General features: G+C 53.5%; 1 protein-coding gene across 1 annotated transcript in view; it reads left to right on the top strand.

Annotated features, from left to right (window-relative positions):
* The window catches only part of MGAT5B (mannosyl (alpha-1,6-)-glycoprotein beta-1,6-N-acetyl-glucosaminyltransferase, isozyme B), a gene marked incomplete at its 5' end in the record, with an annotated part of 44,778 nt that overhangs the window by 15,146 nt on the left and 11,345 nt on the right, over positions 1-18,287 (top strand). The window contains 7 exons of the mRNA XM_009326532.1: positions 642-806; positions 1,491-1,660; positions 12,388-12,519; positions 13,435-13,568; positions 14,261-14,391; positions 17,207-17,362; positions 18,088-18,234. Coding sequence (XP_009324807.1) covers positions 642-806; positions 1,491-1,660; positions 12,388-12,519; positions 13,435-13,568; positions 14,261-14,391; positions 17,207-17,362; positions 18,088-18,234 — 1,035 coding nt within the window. The remainder of the gene's footprint in view (positions 1-641; positions 807-1,490; positions 1,661-12,387; positions 12,520-13,434; positions 13,569-14,260; positions 14,392-17,206; positions 17,363-18,087; positions 18,235-18,287) is intronic.

The following is an 18,287-nucleotide window of genomic DNA, read 5'->3' as shown; positions in this document are numbered from 1 at the left end:
TAGATCAGGGTGCTCAGAGCCCCGTCCAGCCTGACCTGGAATGTTTCCAGGGATGGGGCATCCACCACCTCTCTGGGCAACCTGGGCCAGTGCTTCACCACCCTCAGCGTAAAAAATTTCTTCCTTGTATCTAGTCTGAATCTCCCCTCTTTTAGTACAAAACCATTCCCCCTTGTCCTGTTGCAACAGGCCCTACAAAAAAGTCCGTCCCCATCTTTCTTCTCAGCCCCCTTTAAGTACCGAAAGGCCGCAATAAGGTCTCCCCAGAGCCTTCTCTTTTTTCCAGGCTGAACAACCCCAACTGTCTCAGCCTGTCCTCATAGGAGGGCTGTTCCATCCCCCTGATCATTTTTGTGGCCCTCCTCTGGACCCGCTCCAACAGGTCCGTGTCTTTCCTGTGCTGAGGAATCCAGGATGTCACGAGATGCTCTGGGTGCAACAGGGCCCCTGGGATTTGGTGCATTAAGTGGAGGAGCTCTGGTGTCAGGTCTGGTGGCACCAGGGGAAGCTATCCGGCCAGGAAGGACCCACGGCACCTCAGCCCCGCTGGGCAAACCTCCACCAGCCCCCATGGCAACCCGGGGGCTCCTCTCGTGGCTGCTTTCTCTACACTCAAAATGCAGAGTGTGCTCCTTTCCTAGGCAGCTATCCGGGGTGACCTGACTCGCCTCCTGGAGCTGATCGGCACGGGCAAGGAGTCCCTCAGCTTCATGAAGAAGAGGATCCGGCACTTGGCCCAGCAGTGGCTGCGGGCGGCTCGGCGCCTCGAGCAGAAGCTGAAGGGCCGGCAAAGGGACCAGAAACACGTATGAGCAAACTGCACGGGGCGGGGGGGAAGGTTGTGGTGCGGGGATGGAAAGCTGAGCTCTTGGGGACACGGGGAGCAGATACAGCTGGGATGTGAGTGGGCTGGGAGGAAAATTCATTTATGGAAGCACATGGGTCTGTAGGGTTGGGTCCATGGCCCGTGGGCGCGACTCTGCATGCGTTCAGGACATCGCAAGACCGGCGTTGCTGAACGATGGGGTGAATTTTGGAGGCAGGTTCTGGTGGGTGGGAGATGATGCCCAGCTGGCAGACTGCTGTCGGCAGCGGGCAGGGAGGTTGGCACGTCTCCTCCACAGAGGTGTCGAGGTCGCTGGCCCTCCCGTTCATGTTTTTGCGGTGCCTGCCTGCCCTTCGGTCCCTGTGCCAGGAGATCCGGCTCTGGTCCATGGAACGGACCATGATGTGCATCGGGAACATGGACCTGGTCCCAAGATACAGAGCGCCAGTCGATGGGAGCTGGTAGCCTCTGACTATTGGGTCTTTGCTAATTGGACATAGATCATTTATCTTTACATCCAAATGATTTCCCTGAGCAATTACAGCCTGCAAAAGGAGCTGGAGGGCATTAGTGACCATAAGTCATTTTGGGCTAGAACCCCCAAATTGTCCCTTTCCCCCAGCACCACCCCTCCCAGCACTGACCCCTCTCCTTGTCTCTCCAGATCTTGATCCATATTGGCTTCCTGACGGAGGAGTCAGGGGATGTTTTCAGTCCGCGGGTGCTGAAGGGGGGCCCGCTGGGCGAGATGGTGCAGTGGGCTGACATCCTGGCTGCCCTCTTCCTCCTGGGACACAGCCTGAGGGTCACGGTCTCCCTGAAGGAACTGCAGAGGTGGGTGCTGCGGTGCTGTGGGTGCGCGGTCCCCCCCGAGAGGGTCTGCCCCCCGCACGTGTGTGGGTTGCATCGAGGTTTTATGTGAAAGCACGAGGTCTGCAAGAGCTCGGGGGTGGCTTTCCCCACCTGCATCTCGGGCAGCCTACTTCCTGCGCTGGTGCAAATGTTGGGTGGCTGCAAACCGCCAGCGTCATGGCTGGGGTCGATCCCATGCCTTCTGCATCCCAGGAAAGTGAGGAGGACTGGTGCAAACTAAGGCTTTGCAGTAGGGCTTTGCATGGGGCTGATGTGGAGACGCCTGGGGCAGTGCTCTGCCTTGTGGTCCCGGTGCTGGATCTGAGCAGCATTAATCCCTTGCTGTCAGCACACAGCATCACCTGTGTTCCCTGACGCCTGCCTAGGGCTGGGTAGGGGAAAGATTCCCTTTTAACCCCCCTGTTCCCAGGGATGCTCTCTGCAGGGCTGGTGGCCGTGTGGCTGTAGGATGCAGGTGTCCTGCAGGTCGCTGGCTCTTGCCACCGTGCACGGCTGCACCCAACTCCTGTGGCTTCGCCAGCGTTGTTTGAGCAGCGACTGTGCTCCCTTCCTTCCTTCCTTCCCTCCCTCCCTCCCTCCCTTCCTGCTCCGCCGTGAGGCAGGCAGCTGGGGCGGCTGCCAAAAATAACCTGCGTCCATTGCAGGGGGGTGGCAGCCACCAAGGAGTCCCTCCTCAGGAGGTGCTCGTGGTGGCTTCAAGACCTGCGGGGGAATTTGCCGCTGCTGGGGCACTTCCCGCAGGGGAATGAGCTTTTTCTGCGGTGGGATATGGGGCGATGCAGGGTGAGAGCGTGCAAACAGCTACGCCAGGCCACCCTGCAAGTGTCTCTAGACAGCACCTGTCTCCAAGAGGGACCAGTATTAGATGAAAAAAAGTAAGAGGGCGAAGATAACTGTGTGCCACGTTCCTCTCTGCTGATGCAGTTCTGTTATTACCAGGCTGACGCTGCTGCCTCCTGTAACATTGCAACATTTCTTTGCCTCCTATGAGACATCTCGAGTGGAGGGCAAGTGCCAGGGAAAATGCAAATTAGGATGGGTTATAAATCGAGAAAAGCCTGAAGCTGCCTTTGGGACTGGGCAGGTTTTGGGCAATGCTAAGCCAGCATCGGCTGCATAATGAGCCATGCTGAAAAGGGAGTGAAAAAACCCAACAGTCCTGAAAAAAAACAACCAAAAAACCCAACCCTTGCCCCTGTGGCATTCAGAGTTGATGAACAGAATTAGCTCCTGACTAATTAACTCAAAAAAAATAATTCTGGTCCTAATACAGAAGCAGCAGCTTCTCAAAGAGGTGGGCGTGCATCATGGCGATCTCTGCGTGGCATGCTCAGCAAAATTGATGTGCTAAATAGTATCTGTGTACTTAAGGATGAGAGAAGTTAATGGCTGGGAGGGTTGTGGTGGTGTTGTGTTTTTCTTGTTTATGTTTTTTAATGAAGAGCCTCACGGTGGTCGTTTAACGAGGGGAAGGAGCTGGCTGAGTCTTACGGGGGGGTTGCAGCATCCGTTTCCCTCTGCGAGTGACTCCGGAGAGAGCTGCGTGGCTGCCTGTAGTATTTCGCCTTTCTCAGAAGCGCAGGAGCTTTGACATCGGTTGGCAGTGGTGTGACCTCCTCTGCTGATGTGGATTCGGACGTGTCCCCTGGGATGCCTGGGAACGGCAGCTCCGTCTCTTCCCCTTCGCATCTGCGATGGGGAGCGAGCGAGCCAGGCTGGGGCTGCACATCTTGCACTTCTCTCAGTCCCAGTGACAGAAACTGTCCCCACCTCCCCGAGTGCGTGTCCTGTGCTTGGCTTTGATGACATTTTAAATGCTGGACACCCACGTCATGGTCCACCTCCATGTCGCTGGGGCGAGCGGAGGCAGGACCTGGGGCTGTAGCTGGGTCTCCTCTGTCCCTTTGGAGACCGAGCCCAGTGTTCGCTGGGACCCTCCTGCAGCCCATCAAGAGGTGGGTTAACGCGGGTGTTGGAGGGGGAGCAGAGGTCCCCCCCGAGGGGAGGACCGAGTGGTGCCAGCAATCCTGCTCCGTGCTTGCAGTCCTGTCAGCAATGTCCCTGCTATCGGGCTGGTATGGCATCAGCGGTGGCTCTGAGGAGTGCTGAGATAAGCCTTTGCCCGACCACGAGCAAGCGGGAGGCTTAGCAGAACACATGTAATTAATCCTGAGTTGTGCTAATAGTTAATCTTGGGTACTTCGTTAAAGCCTGGAGGGGACTTGACCTGTAGCTGCAGCTTTGGGCAGGGGTTGGTATGCAGAGAGCTGGGGGATGCGCGAGGAGCTAGAACTGGGGTGTTGGGAATAAAGCAAAACTAAAGCCTTGTCACTGCGGAAGGGTCAGCCCAAGTGATTTCTTATCCCTCCTGCCCCCGTGCAAACTCCTGAAGCAGCAAAGCTTTGCTCCACTGTAGACCGGGGCTAAATTTGTCCTCTCCCATCATGGCTGTCTCTTGCTGAGCTTGCAGCAGGGCAGGCACCAGCATCAGGGTGGGTTTGGGGATATTTTGCTCCAGCAATGTGAAATGTTGAGTCCACTTCTTGTTTATTTTTCTTTGGCACCCCCTGCTCCTTTCACGGCTCAGAGCTGTAGCTGCTCCCACCCAGCACGGCCTTCATGGAGCAAAGGCTGGTGCCCGTAAATTATTCCGCATGGAATAACCTCTCTCCTGGTTTGTTTTTTGTCTCTTCAAATTTCTGAGCTGATTTTTCTACGCGTATTGATCATTGGCGAGGGATCAGTGGAAGGTCTGTGTGCGTACACTTCAGCCGGCAGTTATCTGAGAGCTGTTCATTATTAGCATCTATATTGATTGCAATGCAGCAGTGCCCGGGGGCAGTGGTCAGGATTGGGTCTGAAATGCTGGGGATCAGGCAAACAAGGAGGAAAAGTAAGGCCCTGGCCCAAAAAACTGGTGATGGAGGGCTGGGGGTGAAAACAGGTTGGGAGTGTGACTGTGTTGTGCTGGGCATCTCTCCATGCTGGGGGGCTCCAACGGGAAGAGCAGCAGAAGCCGAGCAGTGAGTAGCAGGGGTGTTAAACAGTTCTTCCCCCGGTTTGGGGGACCAATGCTAATCTGGAGCGAAGCCAAGGAGCTCTGGGGATCTGCAGGCTTGCTCCACGGCTCGGCTAGGCACCGTCCTAATCCCCCTGTGAGGTCTCAGATCAGCGCAGCTGAGCTCAGCTCTGCTTTTCGTTGAAGACCTGTGAATTCCGCTGTTGTGTCCTACCAGAGGCTAATTTTCCTCCTGTAGTCAAACTGAGCGCAGGTGTTTGTCCTCTTCTGCATTTCCTGGTGAATTTGTGAGCTGCTTCTGATGTGTCTTGACAGGCAAGGGGTGAAACACGGGATTATCTGGTGGCTGGTGCAAAGCATCGCTGGGCATGTGCAGCTCCCTGGGAGGAAAGCAAAGCGTTGAGCTGGAGCAGGGAGTCAGGAGTTGTTATCCTTCGGAGGTTTGTGCTGGGTGGGTAGGGGCAGTGGAGGGAGTCGGCACCATTTCAAGCCCTGTCTTGAAGCAGAGAGGGAGGAAAGTTCCCAAATCCGAATGCAAACACTTTATTCTTACTGAAGGCTTCTTATGCTGCTTTGGTAGCCAAAATGTGCTTTCAGGGAAGTGGGAATCAAGGCCGGTGAGTGTGTGTGTTGCTCGGCAGGGGAGGAGTGGGAAGTGCCTGAAAGACCTGAGCTGGGTTGTTAGTGAGGCAGCTTAGAAGTAGATGTTGGAAAATTACAAGCAGCGCCCTCGGGGCGATGGCTGCGCAAATAAGCCAAGCCTCTTCCTCTGAAGCGCCCGCACCCCAGGGGCAGGCGGGGAGGGATGCGCTCAGCCTTTCCCCCCAGGAGAAGGGGCACAACGGGCGCTGCAGGGACCTCCAGCTCCTACTCTTGTCCTTAGGTCATGGGAATGGTCGTGTCGGCATCTCCAGCTGGTTTTATGGGGCTAAGGGAGAGGTTGAGGGAGATGGGGGTGCGGTGCTGTGAGCTGCTGGAGCGGCAGGGACTATTGATCTCGGAGATGCTGAAAGGTGCTTTTTGCAATGGCCCCCTTGAATTAACTGCTCATAAGGCAGGACAGAAAGTCGAAGAAAACAGGATTTGATGCCTCGTGGGGTCAGGGCTTTACAAAGTGTTCTCGGAGCTTAATTGCTCCAGTGTCAAGTTCTGGACTCCTAATACCGGCCCTGGTAAGGCACTTAATTTTCAGCACGTGCTTGTATCCTGTGCTGGCAGCCCTTTCCCTGCCGAGCGGTAGCTGGGGCCAGTGTGTGGTTTGGGCGACGAGCCGCTCTCCGTGTGCTGGGGTGGCGTGGACGGGCTGCGGCGGGGGCGGGTGGGGTGGCGTGGAAGGGCTGCGGCGGGGCTGGCACTGCAGTGGGATGAGGCTCAGCTCCTGCCCCCCCCGCTCTCCTCTCATTGCCTGGCACATACTTAATTATAGCTGCTATTTTCCTGTGCTTTCCACAGTCACCGAGGTGTATTCAGGCTGCAAAAAAGGCCGTTGAAATGGAAACATGATGTCCAGATGAAGGCATTTCTAATTATTTTCTGGCAGATAAAAGCCATCTTTCTGTCTTGCATCTGTTCACATGAAAACTTGCGCGATGCCCAGGCTCCAGGCTTGACCTTCCCTCGCCAGTTGGCAAATACAGTCCTGACGTTGTGCAGGCAAGCCAGGAATTGCTCGTGAAAATAGCCAGAAGTGACCAGACGCGTGTGGTCCTGATGGAGCTGCGTGGCGTGGCCGTGGGATTTATCAGCTCCGCACTGGTGGGGAGGAAGCCTCAGCCTTTAATGCAGCATTAGATGTTCCCATCACTTGAGACCGAGTGTTTCTGTAAGCTGTTAGGGTTACCGGGTTGTTCTTTTTCTGGCCAGGCTTTGATGTTCGTATGGGGACACGGTTGCGTACGGGGTGCTGCGGGCTTTGGAAAGGCTGGATGTTTGGTTACAGGTCTCGGTGGGAGCTGAAGATGATGCCTCTGATTGTGGGCACTCGACGGCTGCAAACCCTTGCAAAGACAGGGCTGGTGAAGACTGAACCAAGGGGTTGTTACACAAATGCTGGACACGCCACTGTGTGTCTGAGCTTTATTGGATTCTCCAGTCCGTAGTTTAATCTGGACACGTTTCCAGCAGACACATCTTAGGTGATGGGGTAGGCGGGGGTCTGGGACGTCAGTGGGTACAAATCGGCTTTGCTCTAGTGGTGTCCATGAAGATTTGGCTAAAACTGTCCCTTCGTTTTGAGCTTCTGGAGCAGATGGGACAGCAGGGGACAGCCCGTCTGTCCGAGGGTCTGTCCAGGCGCTGCAAGCACGCGAGTGCTCAGCTTCTGCTGCTCCCCGGAGGAGCCCGAGTATTGATTTTCCCTTTCCTGGGAAGTTTCTTCATTACTTACTGAATTTCCAACCAGAAAGAGCTGTTTGTTCTGGCACCCTCCTGTGCTTCTCCAGGGTCTGACTCTGCCCGGCTGGAGGGTGGCTCTCACCGGAGGATGGTGGATCCCATCACCTCCCCGGCTCCTCCTCCCCTCTTCAGCCAGGTACAGCTGCTTGCAGAGTTGCAGCTGTGCAGCTCTGCAATTAAAAGCTGGGTACATCGAAATGAGACTGCAAAAGCTGCTCCCTTTAATTACAGCAGCTTCCCGGCGCCTCTGAGGAGGCAGCTCAGAGCTTTGCTGGCAGCAGCCATGTGAGGAATGGGGATGAGCTGCCCTGCCGGGGCGAGGGGTGGTGGGGAGGGATTTCTTCCACCTTTGAGGGCTTCATTTTGTAGGAGAAGGTGCATAAATTAGCAGGAATTACCGAGCTGTTAAATTGCACTCCTTCGTGAAATATGTTTATTTTGTAGCCAAATGACGACTCGCTCACTGGCTTCTTTGCCGTTGCAGAAACCTCTGCTTTGTCACATAAAAGTTACCATAACCTTATTAATCACTGGGTAATTTATATAGGGTTGATCCTCCCTGTGGGGGCCCAGAGCCCCTCCGGGCTGGTGAGGTTGGGGAGGACAGAGGTTTCAGCACACCCGGAGATGATCCAACCGGGAGCCCCTGGATCAAACCCAGCCTCCAGCCCTGCAGGACTGTTGACTCCCCATTTCTGGAGGCTTTCAATCCCCTTATGAGGTGCAAAGCATCCAGCAGCCTTCACTCCTCATGGCTTATCTTTGCAGCCCAGAAAAAATGCCTTCCTGGGGATCTCCTGGCAGAGCCCTGCCGTGGAGCCACTGGAGCTGCTGCTGTTCTGCTGAACAGCGAAAACTTGGTGTTAGCTGTCTTCTGGGAACGTAATGCAAAGGTTTCCAGCAAGTGCTGCGTCCTGCCACAATGGGAAAACAGGGTTTTGTTGAACCTCGGAAATAAATAACTTGTTTGCTGAACCTCACCCCCAGATGGGTAGGGCTGTGTCACACGGGGTCGATGACGGGCCAGAGAAACAGTCCAGATGCACGTTGCAAAAGTAAAATCATTGCAGGTGGCTTAAAAAGCATACTGTAATTGTTTGAAAAAACTCGATTTTGAGGTCATCGAGTCCCTTCTAGCAGGAGGAAGAGCTGGGAGCAGAGGCCAGGCAGTGGGGCGTTTATCTCACGGGCTCCAATTTGCACTTTAAATTGCTCGTGATGGACTTGTCACAGACCCCCGGGAGCCGCTCGGCTCCGGCACCTTTCGTCCCCCGGGTAGCGGCCCTGTGCTTGCTGGGCTCTTGTAGACAGGGAAAAGCTGAGGGAGCAGAAAGGACAGAAGCCCTCCTCCATTTCTCCTGCTGCAGTCTGCCTTGCTGATGACAGCAAATGCGGGCAGAGAAGATGCAATTAAATATAATATAGGATATTGGCCCAGCCTGCCAGCAGATGCCTACGAGATCCATTTAGTGCTGGACTTTTCATCCCCAGGAGTGATAATGTGGAAGGAAATGTTGGGTTAATTTGAAAATAGGTCAATGGGATGTAAAGATAACCCCGCAGTCATCTGATTTCAGAGAGCCTGCACCGCGCTCGGGAAGGGAATGTGTCCCCTGGTTGATTAAAGTACTTATAAGGGGAAAATAGGAGGACAAGAAGCTGCTGTAGATTTATTTTGGAGTAGGCACAGCTGGTGGAGGCAGCTGGTGGAGAGGCGAGCTAGACGCTTGCATCCGCTTGGATTGAAGCCGCTTCGGCTGCTCTCTCCCAAAGAGGAGCGAGGGCTACGCCGATGCTCTTATCCTGGATGTCGGGATGGAACAAGCCACTGGGTCACCTGCCGGGGCTCCGGAGCTGCTGAGCCCGGGCACCCGGGGGTGGGAGCCAGTGGCTGTCCTTGGCTGGTCTGGAGGAGAGGTTTCTCCAGGAGCTGGGATAGAGAGGTTTTCAAAAACAAATCTTTTGGCTGCACTGGCTGGGAAGAAGGCATTTGCGCTCATCAATTTTATTTGCATAATTTCAAGCGCCATTAATAGTACATGGCACGAGGAAAAATCAGGGAAATTTCACTCCAACCATGAGTGAAATTGGGTTTAGTAGAAAATTAGTTGACTTAACTGGCAAATGATGAAAGCTTGAATAGAGAATGTTTAAGTAAGGAGGAATGAAAAAAAAAATCCCCCCCACCTCGGAGGTGCAGCCTGGATTTGCATGATTGGAATATTAAAATCAGTGGTTATAAAGTGTTTAGGAAGGATAAGGGGGGTAAATGAGAGAGAGGCTCTGCTTCAAAGACACCGGTCCTGCCTGTAGATCTATTCCTGCCTCGCAGCCTTGGTGCTGGGAGTGTAAATGGATGTGGCAAGTCCCGAACACCCGGAGAGGGGATGTGTGGCAGATTGCGGTGACGAGGGGGAGCCGGGGGAGCCAGGCCTGCTCTACCTAGCCAGTGGAAAGTTTTTTGGAGGCTTCAGTATGAGATACACTAATTGCGGTCTCCTGCAGCCCCTTGTCAAGTTTGGTTAGGGCTTTTTAAAATTACGGGTGGTTTTGTAACACAGCGGCTTGTGTGATGCCTACCAGGGAGAGGATGGGGTATGCTGGAAGAGAAGCATTATGATTTGGGGGATTTTTAGTTAAATACAAGGTTTATGGATCTGCTTTAGTGAAAATTCAGGGGTGGTTTGAGGAGCACCCAGAGGAGCAGAGTGCGAGGTGCTGCCCGGCTTGGGGGGTCAGCAGAGGTGCGCTTATCCTCCAGCAGCAAAGTAATTGTAGCTGTTGAATACATGGTCCTGGTGACTGAGGAGAAAGCAGTACATGTGCTAGTAAATGTGCTATTTAGCATTGCATCTCTATAAAACCCTGGGTTTTTTTTTTTACTGGCTTAACAATCCCCCTTCTGCTTCAGCCTCCCTGGGAGGGGTGGGTCTCCTTGTTGCTCTATTTATTGTACTGAGATGGCTGTGGGAGGCGAGAGCCTTTCTATTCCTGCCATCTTCCCAATCAGCCATGTCGTGTAAAATTGTGCATAAAAGTGATAAAACTGCCGCCTGTTTCCCCTGCGGCTGACCCAGCCGGGCTGCCCTGAGCTGACGCTTATATTCCTTGTGACAAGAGCAATGAAGCAGGTGCAAACACAGCTCTTCGCCTTAAATTGAAATTCTGTATTTTTCCTGTCTTTGGCGAGTGATGTGTTTCCACGTTTACTCGCTCTCTGGAGTCACAGTCAGGAGTTTGGGATGACCCTTCACCGGTCTCGGGATGGGGCTGGAAGAAGGATCTTGGTGCCCAGCGCACAAGGGCTTGCAAGCCATATCAGAAGGAGAGGGAGATATGGCCAGGAGCAGACAAAGCCCTCTATCGTAGCTATAATGGCCAACCAATTTCACTGGCCTACATATGACCCTTCTGATGTTATTGGTGAAGACTAGTGAGAGATCGGAGAGCAAATGCTTGTGATAACTGTATAACTTGGCTGTTCCCCGGGTGGGAGAGCCATCAATTTCCTCCGCAAACAGCCATGGGATCGATAGATGAAATGCTGTGCGTAGTCGTAGGTCTGGGCAAGGGTTGAGGACCTTATGGAAGTGCTCCTCAGAGGATGGACCCTTGGACTGTGGGTCCACTCGAGCTTCAGCTGAGCAACAGAGAAAATCCAGGTAGGGTTGGAAAGAGGATTCACAGGTTCAGAAGGGGAAATGCAGAGAAATTAGGAGAACCAGTAAGAGAGGTCACAGAGCGAAGGCTTCAAAGCCTGGGAATTTAAAATCTGGCCGGACCTTTTATTCCTAAGAAAAGGGAAAATGCCTATAGGGATGGCTGGGATGAATTCCCATCTCCAAATAGGTGCTAGGACTAAGTGAAGAGCTCAGAAGAAAATACAGACAGACATCTTGGCAGGCAGGAGCTAAGGGTGAGATTTCACAGTCTGAACTCAGACTTACAAAATAAAACAAATTCCTCAGCCCTGTTAGAAGGACTGAGAACGAAACAGGGTGACTGTGTGGTGGGAGTTGGGCAGAGCCCGCGTGGACCAAATCAGGTCAACATTTTGGTTTTCCCTGAGGATGTTGCTGTTGCTCTTTGGGTGTGAGTGGGGTTATGGGGGTGAGGATGAGGAACTGTGGTCTTTAGGAGGACAAAAAAATACAAGAACATTGAAACTGAGGGGTGGACCATTTGTATTTCTGAGCAAACTGGCACTCAGAAATCACAAGTACACGTAACAGGGATTTTTGAGAAACCTGCTGAAGCTGGAAGGTGTCACAGTTTTTTTTCTGAGAAGGAGGAAACGTGGTCCAGACGAGCAGATGGGCTGTCAGGCTGACATCAGTGGTACACTTAGTGGAACAGCTTTGGAGAGAGGGATTCATCAGTTCACAGAGGTAATTGGAAATGGAAGGAGACGTGCCACAGGTTCACCAGCCTTGTATCATGCCAGATTAATCACATATCACCTTGGCAGCAAGCTAACTGATGATCTTGATAAAGAGATTGCAGTCGATCTAGTTTAGCTGGATTTTGATAATGCATTTTATCCGCCGGAGGAGGGAAGAGGGGCTGAGTACGGCTGTTGTAAGGAACTGGCTGAAAACCCGCTGAGCGAGACCCAGGGTCCGGCTGGCCTGGCTTTATTGAACTATTTTGTAAATGGGACAAAAAGTCAGAAATATTAATGAAATGTGCACAACATCCAAGGACAGGCAGTGCCACCAGCGGTGAGGAGAACCTGAGCGTGCTCAGGGATGTGGTGGGTACCTGTAAGGACTGGAGTAAGAAAAAGGATGCATGGTGTTTGCACTGGGAGGGATGTGGGACTGGGAACAGGGAGATTTAGGCTAAGCTGGGAGCCTTGCAGGCAAGGAGGAGGGGAAAGATGTGGCTCTGCAAGTCTGTCACTGATGTGATTGCAGTGAAAGCAAACGAAATCTGGTGTCTTTGACAAGAGAGGCCCGGGGGAGTGTGTGTGTCAAATGAGATGCCGGTGAGCCCTGGTTGGGAATGCTGTGCAAAAGCCTCATCATCCACGTGTGAGAAGCAGCACCTCGGCTGGAGCAGGTGCAAAGATGGGGAGGGATCAGGACTCCAAAAAACCTCTGATTTTTGGCCCAAGAAATAAAGGCTGGGGAGAGGAGAATGATCTTCCTCCCCCTCCATCAACTGGGGAGCTGGTCGACGGCCCCTGTTAAAGACTGGGCAGGGAAATGAGTGTTTGTGTTGCAGGGCTTTCATGGTGCTGGGGGGCTGATCAGTCCCTCCTGCTTCTCCCCAGTCACTTAGGGGTGCCTCCAGGACGGGGAAACTGCCCCTTGACCAATCCTTTACCTTTCGACCTGATTTACACCGACTACCATGGTCTCCAACAGATGAAGCAGCACATGGGGCTCTCCTTTAAGAAATACAGGTAAGCAAAGCCACTCCCTTCTCTTACTCTCTGTTTCGATAATTAGCAGCAAAGACTAATGCTAATGACCTTGAAGGATAGCCCCCATGCCCAAGAGGTCTGACCCTTTGATTGCACCTTTGATTTTTGCCTGGCTCTGCCAGCTGCTGCCATGCTGTGTCCCCTGCTGCCGCGGCACAAGGAGGTCTGTTCGTTCCAGAGCCTCACGTGTTTAAGATAAAACCTCGTTAGAAGAGACTGAATTGGGGAAAAAAAAAAAACCCTGCGTGTGCCTGCGGTGCGTGTGTTCTTCCAGACAGGGGTGGCCACACCACAGAGGGAAGCATGAGCCTTTTCTGTTTGCAAGAAGTGGAGCCAGAGCCCTGTCCCTGGCTCCTTCGGCGTCAAGATAAATGTCATCATCCCCTGGTACATCACCGGCCAGGAAAATACGTGATTTAATTTAGGGCTGATAGTCCTGCTATTTATTATGTTTTCTCCCATCTCCTCCACTATCCTACACAATTTTATTAGAGAGAAAAATGACAAGTGGTGTTATTGCTTTTATTATAAATGCATTTGCTCTCGCATTCAGCTTGTTTTGGTCTTCCCTTGCTTGATGCTCCCCGTCTCTCCTTGGTCTTGTGCTGGTAATGCCTGCCTCAGCATTCCCGGGATATTGGGAAAAGCATTAACAAGTCTTCAGGAGATACATCATTCTCGCAAATGTCAGGGAGACGAAAGCCCTGCAAGGGGAAATTGCTGGTTACAGGAGGGAGCAGTGGGTTGGGAAGGGCTGCTTGGGATGTTCCTGCACCCCCTGCTTGGGGAGCAGACAAGGGACAAGCTGCCCGGGGACACCAGATGTCCCTGGCAGTGGGACTTTCTCGAACCGAGGTCCTCGAGGTGCGACCGCGGTCCTGTCTCCTCTCCCAGGTGCCGTGTCCGGGTCATCGATACTTTTGGGACGGAGCCGGCTTACAACCACGAGGAGTACGCCACGCTACGTGGCTACCGCACCAACTGGGGCTACTGGAACCTGCAGCCCACCCAGTTCATGACCATGTTCCGTAAGTGGGGGACGGGGGCGCGGTTTCGGGGGCTCGCCTCCTTTAGGAGGTGATGCGTGGGCAATGCTGTCCTCTCTGGCTCCGCTCCTGCTTCCCCCTGCCTGCCCGCTGCCTGCAAGGAGCTCCTGAATCCGCTTGGCCATCTCTTGGGCTATAGAAATGCACTGGAGAGAGAGACCTGGCTCCTTCCTCCATGATGGGTCGCTAGCTCCAGCACAGCCAGGGCCAAACACAGGGCACAGCCAGGAGCTTCCAGCTCCTGGGAGGGGAAATGCAAGGCGGTTTTGGTTGCAAAGCCTGGTTTTCTTTCAGCTGGTGTTTTAGAGGCGAGAGGCAGCTCAGTGGTTCAGACTTGCCTGTGGAGTGGAAAGGAGATGTGCTTGTCTGAAAGGAGCCCGGTGACCCTTTGGGCTCTGGGTGACTCAAATGTTGCTTTTTCCTGGCTGGATAAAGCCCATTTGGCAACCTTAAAAATGTCTTACTTTTTAAAGAGTTGCTCAAGCAAGTTCCAAAGCCTGTATTTCATGAGCTGCTTGGATGGGGATTCATGCCATTTTTCACCAAGCTCCAGGAAGGCTCTGGAGCTGGGCTCATCTCAGCCCCCATGCTGCAGTGGAGCTGCCTCCTCAACCCTGATGAAGTCCCAGAAAACATCTGTCCAGCCACGTGTCTTCTCCCCTTGGTGTCCACAGCTCACACCCCTGACAACTCCTTCATGGGCTTTGTGTCGGAGGAGCTCAACAAGACAGAGAAGCAATTCATCAAGTCCAACAAAGTGAGCAGCATGGCGGTGGTGTACGGGAAGGAGGCCAGCATCTGGAAGGTGGGTGTCCTTGGCGCTGCGGGGAGCAGCCGGACGGGCAGGGGCAGTCGTAGGCAGAGCTGTGGGGTAGTAGCAGCCTCTGGCTCTTACCCTGAGCTTTTGAGACGCGGATCTCCGTGTGTTTGTAGAGAAGCATCCTTGGCCCGTTCATAAAGGGGAAGCTGAGGCTGCTGCAGTGATGTGACGTGTCCAGCGCCTCCGAGCAAACCAGGCAGAGGCTGGCGAGACCCCATCCCCTGCTCTTTGCTCTAGGCGATGCTTCCTCCCAACAGGCTGCTTAGACTGAGGATTTCATATCAATGATTTTATGTATTAATTACAATGACTGCTGTTAGGTGATTTCCTGTGTATGACGGGGATGGTTTGTCTCTGCTTTCAAGTACCCTGTGAAAGGGGGTTGTGCTGCCCTCCTGCCCTCCCATGACTGTAATGCCTGGGGGAGAGGGGTGGGCTGCGGCATGGGGGCTCTTACTCCATCCTTGCTGGTGGCCGGTGCTGGTCCTTGCTGGGACCCCACACTCGGCCATGTTTGGTGCATCCTGGCTGAGGCCACCTCTAGGCCAGCAGATGCGGGGTAAAACCCTTCGCTCTCTTCCCCCAGCCCCAAACTGCTCTGCCAGTGAGCAAAAAGACCAACAATAACCCCAGCCCCCCGAAACATCTCCCCTGCATCTCCTATAGTGGCCAGGGGATGTGTGTATTCCCCCCTCTCTTATCCAGAGCTAGCCAGCTGCTTTTCCTTCCAGGGCTTAAAAAAAGGAGCTAATTCTTACTGTCTCTTGATTTATTTCTATTTTTTTTCCCCTTTGTGCACCGCCTGGGGCTGTTCCAGTTGCAGGTACTGTACCGCACCAGCTCCTGCTGGGCTTTACCTCTGCGCATCTTCTCGCGAGAGAAAAAGTTTTGCCAGAGTTGACTTTGCCTCGTCGTGGGCTCAGTCCTCCCGAGATCGATGCGGGTTGATGCAGCCGGGGGCTGTATCTCCTCCCCATCCCCACCTTTCCTGATTAGCGGCTCTGCCCTCACAGGGATGCCTGTGGTGGGCCGGGATCCAGACACACCATCTCCTGTTCACTGGTGTTTGTGGCTTTTCCATCACCTCCCATGTCTGAGAGCAAATGCCCCCAGCATCTGCCTAGCTTGGGGGCTCCCTAAAAAACCTACTGAAACCCACTAAATCTCATTTTAGGGGAACTGTAACATCTTGTCTTCTTTTTTCTACCATTCCCCTGCCCTTTCTTATCTGGAAGTTTCGTCTGAGCTTAGTTAGGTTAATTTGGGAAGGGACTAAAGAGAGTTTAAAACCTCAGAACAGACATTTCCCTCCACCCTTAGTGCTATGAGCGTTTGCTTCTTTTAGCCAGAATTCACAAACAACATCAGTTTCTCCAAAACTGCATATTTGGGGTAATTTATTACTGGGTGAAGGGGCTGCGGCTGGTTCTTGCTGGTGGCTGTTCCTCAAGGCCAGGCTGCCTGGGCATTGCTTCGTGTCTTGTGCCACCCCATGTACTAAAATAAGGGGGAAGAGTTTTTCCTTATTTTTAGTGATTTTGAGGTCTAGGAAGGAAAAGAGAACCTCCATCTTCTGGAGCCGGGTGCTTATTTACAAGCCTTGGACCAAGCGCCGTCTCCAGAGCAGGATCTTTTTGACATTTAGAAACATTTCATTAAACCTGCCTTCCCGTTATTTCTCATTTCCTACCCCTCTGAACTTCTTGCCTCCGGCTCGCAACAGGAGCCGAAGTTTTAATAAGCTGGGAAAGGCTGTTTTCATCAGGCTGCTGCCCGGTTTCCACGGGTCGAAGCAGCTCACGGTGCTCGGATGGAGTGGTGGAGGGGGTCTCCCATGCCAGCCCCCGCACCGTGCAGGGGGCTGTGGGGATCGGTCCCCCCCCCGACGATGCTCGGTGATGCCCGGCACTACCCATGGACTATAAGCTGTGTTTCATTCCCACCTCCCCAAGCCGTTTGCATTAGGGAATCGCTATCAAAACGGTGCTGATTTGGGTGTTAGTGGCACCGTGGCCAGGATTTCACCCTGCAGCCTCATCCCACCAAAACCACTTGTTTTTAGCCTTAGAGAAGTCCAGGGATACGTAGCTGAGGGCAGAAATACAGTGTTCAGAGAGGCTTTAAGGCAACATACGGAGTTTTCTCAAATTCCCCATTTATACCTCCTTATTTCCTCCCAGTCTCTGCTCTTTGGGGGCCTATTGCAGCACTGGAACAAGTTGAAAATACAGCATCCAAAGGGTGGTCCCTGTGTGGTTTTTCCAAGCAAAAAAATCTGCAGTAGAGAAATTGTTAAAATGGGGCGCTGCTTTGGAGACCAAAAGGAGGAAAGCCTCCAAAAGAAGAAAACTGATGACCCCCTTGATTTTTTTCCAGGTAGTAAAACAGGATTAAACCTGAGTGAGAAAATCCTGGGGACTTGTTACTTGCAGTAAGAGGCCATTAGCAAGCTCTGGTCTTTGCGAACATCTCCCTAAATCCCCCAAAACCTTTAATTCAGCAGCTCCAGAGTGGAAGCTGCCCGCCGAGGGGGGCCGGGGTCGGGGGGGCAAAGGTTGAGGTGCCAGTGTTCAGGGTGCCAGATCCTGCGGCCGTCCAGGCTCACTGGGAGCCCAGGGCGGTCCAGAACGTGCGTCCAAGGGATGCGGAGGGGAGGGTGCAGGTTTTGCACTGCTGTGGGTTGGGCTGAAGCATCGCGGGTGCTCCGGGACAGCGGCTTGAGAGTTAAAGCTCCCCCTATAACCGTGGGGGGGCCAGCCCCATCTTCTGGTGCAGCTCACACCTCTGCCTTCCTGCCCAGGGCAAGGAGAAGTTCCTGGCCATCCTCAACAAGTACATGGAGATCCACGGCACGGTTTATTACGAGACGCAGCGGCCGCCCGAGGTCCCGGCGTTCGTGAAGAACCACGGGCTGCTGCCGCAGCACGAGTTTCAGCAGCTGCTGAGGAAGGCGAAGGTGGGCGAGAGCCAGCCGGGGCGGCCGCGGGACCCCGCTTACTGTCCCCCATTAACCAGCCAGCAGTGAGGACTCAGTTGCCTTGAGAAATAAAACCTAAAGGAGGGGGTGGGGGGAGAGGCCGTTATCTGCGCTCCTCCCAGGCTTGCAGGCGCTATTAGCAGGGCTAATTAGCCGGGAGCCGAGCAGAGCACATAATTTCAAATCAAGATGTGTCTGATGAGTTTCTCCTTGCAGACTGTCCGCAGACAGAGCACAAAGTTTCCTGATTAATTCATTTATTGCTAAGTGGGATGTTTTGTTTGGGTTTTTTTTCCCCCACGGCTGTGATAAAAATAAACGGGATTCTCGGAGCGAGTGTGCGGGGTGCGGGCACGTCCCGGTTGCCTTCAGCGTGTCTGGGGGGGAAATGCTGTTGGTTCTCCAGCCCGAATGGCTTTGGCAAACCAGTATTTCTCCATACAGGACCAACACAATGGTTGTAGCCACCACAGGGGAACTTGCAGCTCCTGAACACCCCATTGCTTTGCACAAGTGGGCTGTGAGCTATGGAGCAGGGGGAGTTTTTAGCACATTTAAGCTATGGGGTATTGAACCGCATGGAGCTGCCTTTAGAGGCTTGGTGTGCAGGACCAGAGCAGCAGAGAGGGATGCTGGTGGGTTATTTGGGAGACTTTCCTACGGGGGTTGTTCACTCACCAGCACATGGGTTTGCTCCCTTGCAGCTCTTCATTGGCTTTGGGTTCCCCTACGAGGGTCCTGCCCCGCTGGAGGCGATCGCCAACGGCTGCGTTTTCCTGCAGGCGCGTTTCAATCCCCCGCACAGCTCCCTCAACCATGAGTTCTTCCGCGGGAAGCCGACGTCGAGAGAGGTGAGTCTGCCAGGAGGCAAGCGGATGGGCTGGCTTCAGCCACCTCCTTTACA

The sequence above is a fragment of the Pygoscelis adeliae genome, unplaced genomic scaffold (assembly GCF_000699105.1).
Source record: "Pygoscelis adeliae isolate BGI_AS28 unplaced genomic scaffold, ASM69910v1 Scaffold61, whole genome shotgun sequence".
Classification (NCBI taxonomy): Eukaryota; Metazoa; Chordata; class Aves; order Sphenisciformes; family Spheniscidae; genus Pygoscelis; species Pygoscelis adeliae.
Note: the sequence above shows the minus strand (reverse complement) of the source record. Positions and strands in the feature narration are given on the sequence as shown.